Consider the following 6,157-nt stretch of genomic DNA (forward strand, 5'->3'; position numbering starts at 1 on the left):
TGGAACTTTGACTATGTGAAATGATAAAACACATTAAAGATACATTTTCGTTTCGAAAAATTTCATTTATTCTGAACCTAGTGTTACAAAGAATCGCCTATCTAGAGATTTTTAAATACATTGGTAAATTTCGACAATCAATTTAGATAGCTAGAAAATTGTAGGCATATGTGGCTCGAAGCTAGACCATTATCCTGGGCATCCGCATAGCAAGTAAATATTTTCCTAAGTGGATTTTAAAAGGCGCAAGCTAGTCAGTCCAGCAATCTTCGTCATCCTCCTCGTCAAAGTCGCGCACATTGAAGTCCTCGTGGAACAAGTCTTCGCCTTCTTCCTCCGAGGACTCCGACTGTCATCTGGGCTCGTTGATGAGCTGTGGCAACCCAACACCACCCATTCCCTTTGGCGGTCTGGCTATCCGGATGCTGGTGGAAGGACCCGCTAAATTTGATGCCGATCCCGTAGCGGAACCGGGGTTACTTTTTCCCGAGACACTAGGTATCAGGTGGGCATTCATTATGGTGGTGTGCTCGAAGCAATTACAGCAGTATTTATCGCATCTGATCACCAGTATGAGTCCTGCCATCAGCCAGATAAGCAATCCCGGCCAGGAATGGATAGCACAACCACTGAACAGGATCACGCCCATTAGCAGCGACATTCCACAAATCACAGGGCTCACGTTGATCACACTGCCCGTGTATTTGGGTATAAAACCCATCATTATGGTCACGATAAGAACCCCAATTCCTCCGGTTAACGCTGCCGGAGCCCAGTGCATCATGAGTCCGGCAATGCATAGCGCAATGCCCAATCCAATAACCACAATCGCGAAAATGGTCACGCGCCAGGAACTCACTGTTGGCACTCGAACACTGCGCTCCAAAGGACCAGCAGTGGTTACCTGGAATGTAAGGAAATTTTTATATTTAGTAACTTTATTTACAGTCATTTATGTCATGCTCTCACCTTAATCTTCTCACGATATTCATCCACAATGGCATCAATATCGGTGGAGGTGTCCGAGTCACTTTTATCGAACTTATCTGGGTACTCAAAGTCAGATGGCTTCATGCAAGATGTAAGAATATGTATTTTTAATTGACTGATACCTTATATATATTAGATTTATCACACACAGCACTCACCGGTGGCTCGCCATCGGAAAGAATGGTGGACTCCACATCCCTGCCCTCTCGTTGCGGACATGGCGAGGTGGGTTCGCCCAGGAGTAGCCACTCCTTTTCAACCTCCTGTTTGTTTCTGGACTTGGTTTTCGGCTTTTTTAGGTTACTGTGCTTGGGTAGACCGATCTTCCAGAGACTTCTCTTTAAGCGACTCGAACTGGAAGTTGCGGCGCTGCTGTAACTGCTGCTCTTGGCAATCGGTGCTGTGGATAGACGACTGTACGACAGTGAAGACTCGCTGCTGGGCGCCATATACTTGGGTCTGTAAGGGATGTATAGAAGATAAAGGACCCGCAGGAATACTCCACCCATGTGGCCAGCGGCTAAAGTGTAACTGAGATGCTGCAGTGGACAGGCGAATGCCAACATAGCACACATGCTGCCGGCGATGAAAACAGCCAGCACGGGGTTACCACTCTCCGAGCTCTCATAACTGATCTGCTTTGACAGTATCCTCCACTCCGAGGTGGCCAATCGCACAACGATTCCATATAGTTCTGGAAAAAGCTCAAGAAATGCCGCCGAACTTGTTAGAAGCAACATGCAAGCCGAGGCGGGAATCAACTTATGGAAGCCGTTTTCGTCTAGAATATTGAATAAGGGCACAGCTACATAGTCCTCCTGGGATCTGCAAGCAAGTTTTTATAGTTTTAAAATATTTCAATCAATATTTAAGTCAAGCACTTCTAATTGTTCAAATACATAAAATCACATATAAACATATCTCTGGTACAAGCTCAAGGTAAATACTACATATTCGCACAGAAACTGATATCAGTTGTTTAATTTGTTCTTCCTCCAATATTATCGCATAATCAGACTCACTTGTAGTGCACCACCGTGGAGAGACAAATGGCTGTCAGCAGCAGCGACGTACTGACCAATCCCGTAATTAGGGTCGCCGTGAATCGTCCACTTCGATGTTGTTGGGGCCAATCGCCGGGAAAGGAGTACGTGAGCAGGGCAGTGGCCAGGAAGACCTGATGGTGGTGGTTAGAACCAGTTATCAGCCGGATAATTATTCCAATAGCAGCTAAGCTAATAACAAGTCTACCATTGTGTTTTGCCCGTGCATAAATTGAGTACTCTATAAGACAGGGGCACATACTATTTTGGGAAAATGTTTAAAAGTTTTTCAAAGGCACTTATAATTTTGAGAGTACTATCCTAAAGAATGAACTTAAAAATTAGAATACGTAGAAAATACTGTAAATATATATATATACAAATAATAATATAAAGTATATACTGTAGTTTGTCGTTTTCAAACAAAGCTCATATATCAAGAATTTAGAGTATTACTTATTGTGGCAAAATGAGCAGCTATAAATGTTCAGAGTTTTTGCTGTCTGACTGGCGGCTTTCTGCCAAAGAACGCCATTGAAAGGGGGCAAAAAAACAAAAACGAAACGCAGCAGTACGTGTCATAATCAAAAGCCCGTATCCTGTGGATTCAGCTGTGGTCACGCAAATGTTCCCGGTCACGACAGCGAAAATCGATGGGACTTGACAAACAAGAAAGGGAAACCACCAAACAAAAAACAAAAAAAAAACGAATAAAAACAATGCGCAGACTGGCACAGTGCACTGACCCAGTATCGAAGTTCTAGATGGTATGGGCTCTTTACGGCTACGTCCACTTACACTGCTAATGCCATCGGGCTGAAAGTAGCTATCCGTAGACCAGGCCAACATGTCGCCCCGCCACCAGCCGACGGCGCTTAAAATGGCGTTCAAGCCAAACATGCCAAGAGTGAGAATGAGGCTAAATGCCCTCGAGTGCTGTGAATACGTAATTGCAATGAGTGTCGAGATAAGTGGGTGGATTTGGACTCGGATTCGGAGGAGTACCCACCTCCAGGCCCAGCATGAACATCCCTGTGACGAGGAAGACAACCGACACGCCAAGAACATCCGGCCACGGCTCATTCGTGGGTGCATTGCGGCCTGAAAGTAGGCAACATTATATTTTTACAGGTCGGGCGGCACAGTTCGCGCCAAAATATTGAGCATATGCTCAAAAAGGTGTATGATAATAAAATACGCAGGTGTAAACTAGTATAAGATTTATACTTAGTATGATACTTAACTTCAAGTTTTTTTTTTATGCAAAACTCAATAGCTATATTTATTTTAAAGAATTTTTTTATTGATTGATTTTATTATATTGATTCTTAGAAAGTCATATGGTATTTAATTATTTTCAGTTATGATGTTCATAATATCATAAGATCATAATATTAATGTGTATTAACACTTTACTATAAGGTCCGTATCTCTTGTTAAATGGTTTTGTTATTTCTTGAACAAATGTAGCTGTTACTTTATATGCAAACATCTGTTACCACTCACCCAATATGAGAATCCTGGCCAGACCCCCGGTCATGGCATCCAAACAGGCGCTGAGGGTTCTGGCCAGAGCAGCGCAGGCACACACGGCGGCCAGTGCATCTAGCCAGATGGCCAAAAACAAACAGCCAAAGTCGAATTTATTTGTGGCCCTCACATACGGCATTTGCAGGCTGCGAAGACTCGTTTTGCAACGGGCTGGAACAAAAAATGAACTTACTTTGGAATAATCACGAAGTTTTCCACCTGACTCCCACCTGACATTGTGCCATAAACGGTGGCCAAGACAACGGCCACCAGCAGGCTGGGAGCGGAAGCCTCATTGTAGACAATCAGATAGGAGATTACCGAGGCTCCGAGTGCCAAACGGGCGCCACTCCCACTGCACAGCACGTCCAGCAGGCTGCAAGGATAATTCAAAGGACGCACGGAGGCAAATCAAATTAAAGTGCCTGCGAGGAACTGCCGAAATGAACTAATGCCCACCAAATCGTGCGAATTAGGCTGCTGATTTCCTTATACTTTTCTGATGGCTTAAGACTCTCAGGGAAAAAATATATATACTCGTATATATATATGTTTATATATGCTGCCAGAAAACTAAGTGGTTGCGGGAGCCTCTAAATGAGCTTTTTATTATTATTATTTTTTTCTGAGCGTTTATGAAGACTAAATTGCCCGCTTACTTTTAATTGAAATTAATCATTTAATTTGTAGATCAAAGTTCGCACAGCTTATTTTAATTCGATTGGTTTTAATATACCGACGAGAATAAATATGGTTCGGCTTAACTTTTTCGACCGAGTTTACTCGCGAAAGTGCATTTGCCTGCCAGGCTAATGAAACTGAGGACTCTGTCACCTTTGGCAGGATATGACTTCTGTGGTTAGACACCCATACAAACACGGCGCACAAAAATCCACACAACTTTAAGAGACCGCAACCACGTTTACAAGCACACAAACAGGAGGACGAGTACATTTTCAATTGCCTTGTAATTTTTGGGCGCCAATCTGACATTGGTAGGGATTACACTAAAAGAAAATGATTTTATACTTTAAGAATGTAAAAATGTTTTAAAAATCCTTATTTATTTTATTGGAAAATTACTAAACTAATAAACTTTCCTAGAACAAATTTGAATAGATGGTTGTGGTTGCAATGAATGTAGGAATGAAAAGAGGAAAGTGGCTCTGAGGCTCTGATGGCTCTGCCTCCTCTCGGATGCCATGAGTCATAGCCTGATTTTTTGTTTGTTTTTGAATATCCTCTTAAACCATTGGAATTGAAGCTTACACAGAGGCGGTTCATTTTCCTTGCTTTTCATGGCCAATTTATGCTGCTTCTAACTATGTGTGCTCTTCGTGCTTATTTTAGGCAGCTGGATTTTATTATTTTCCCAATAACATGGTTAGCAGCTGGCAGGCTCTCAGGTTTCTTAGGCCTTGCTGAGCTGGGAGTGGTAATTTTTGTAATGAGTTAAGATTTCGGAATTATCCGAACTGATTTTGGACCATGTTAAGAGAAAAAAATGTATTCATTTTATTATGTTAAAATGGGGGTAGCCAATGCAATCGCATTTTTTATAGACAGCTTAACACTACAAGAACTACAAGAACTAACACAGTATACAAGAACTATTTTCCTATATCTTAAACCAAGAAATTGTGTCTCTAATTGTCTCCGTATCTTCATAGAATTAGAAAACTTGTGCATGAATATATCAAGTATACGCACATTGGACGGGCACTTAAGTGTGCCAAGGAAAAAAGCAGCGAAAAAGCCAGTCAGTGTGACGCCGCCAGAGGAAAAACAAAAGAAAAGCGAATACCAGACAGAAGACAACAGAAAAACAAGAACAAGGAGTCCAAGAACGAGGAAGAATACCCACACACATGGCAATCAAAAATCCATTTATTGATTACAAATATCGGCCAAATCAACGGCCAGATATGGTCGAAATGGCTGACGAGTACATATATGCCATATGAATGAATATGGACAAAGAATCCTACCTGCCACTCGACATTGTTGTCGCTGTCGCTAAGGTTACTGGGGATTTCACTCAGCTGGCAATCGCCCACGTTCAAAATGTGATTTGTTGCTCGTCTTGTGGCAGAACGTGGCCAACAGTGTCTGCCATTTTTTAGAGGTGTTATATTTTTTTTTATTTGATACTCCAACTCTTGAGCACTCCAGCTTTGGCCTCTAATTAGCCAACACGTATAAGAGGTAACTTCTGCTTTCGACACGTAACCTGGTAAAATATGAGGGAAACACACAGGTAACGCGTAACCGCTCGATTAAATTGGCCGCAATCCACTGAATGTTCACTTAAAGCTTTTCCTCCGCCGCCCAAGCAGCTTTCGCCCGATTCCGACGCACAGCTGTCCACCGGACTCGGATTCGGAATCGGATAAAGATTCGGATTCAATCCCAAACTGTCCTGCGCAGTGGAAGTTGTTTACGTTTACAGTTGGTTGGCTTGCCTTCTGCTCTTTGGTGGGGAAATGGGAAAGTGTGTTGGGTGGGGTGAAAAATGCGGAGGGTATCTGCATTTGGTTTACGCAAGAGCTGCACAAGTGCAATCGTTTTACATAGCAAATGCACTTTATTTTTGA

The 6,157-nt window shown here is 42.6% G+C and overlaps 1 protein-coding gene across 1 annotated transcript; it reads right to left on the reverse strand.

Moving 5' to 3' along the window:
• Nucleotides 1-65: 65 nt before the first annotated feature.
• LOC122613103 lies at nt 66-5,844 on the reverse strand. The gene is made up of 9 exons (XM_043787111.1): nt 5,552-5,844; nt 3,794-3,939; nt 3,540-3,734; nt 3,043-3,134; nt 2,832-2,969; nt 2,013-2,167; nt 1,149-1,815; nt 970-1,068; nt 66-904 (listed from the first exon to the last, which is right to left on the reverse strand). The coding sequence occupies exons 1-9, from the start codon at nt 5,563-5,565 to the stop codon at nt 353-355; spliced, it is 2,058 nt and encodes a 685-aa protein (XP_043643046.1). The 5' UTR covers nt 5,566-5,844; the 3' UTR covers nt 66-352.
• Nucleotides 5,845-6,157: the final 313 nt, after the last annotated feature.

This window comes from Drosophila teissieri, chromosome 2R (assembly GCF_016746235.2).
Source record: "Drosophila teissieri strain GT53w chromosome 2R, Prin_Dtei_1.1, whole genome shotgun sequence".
NCBI classification, from domain to species: domain Eukaryota; kingdom Metazoa; phylum Arthropoda; class Insecta; order Diptera; family Drosophilidae; genus Drosophila; species Drosophila teissieri.

Excerpts from the sequence above, each read along its gene's own strand:
- LOC122613103 (XM_043787111.1), bottom strand. Across the intron at positions 1,816-2,012 it reads TCCACGGTGGTGCACTACAA|ATCCCAGGAGGACTATGTAG; the intron begins GTGAGTCTGATT and ends ACTTGCTTGCAG. Across the intron at positions 905-969 it reads AATATCGTGAGAAGATTAAG|GTAACCACTGCTGGTCCTTT; the intron begins GTGAGAGCATGA and ends CTTACATTCCAG.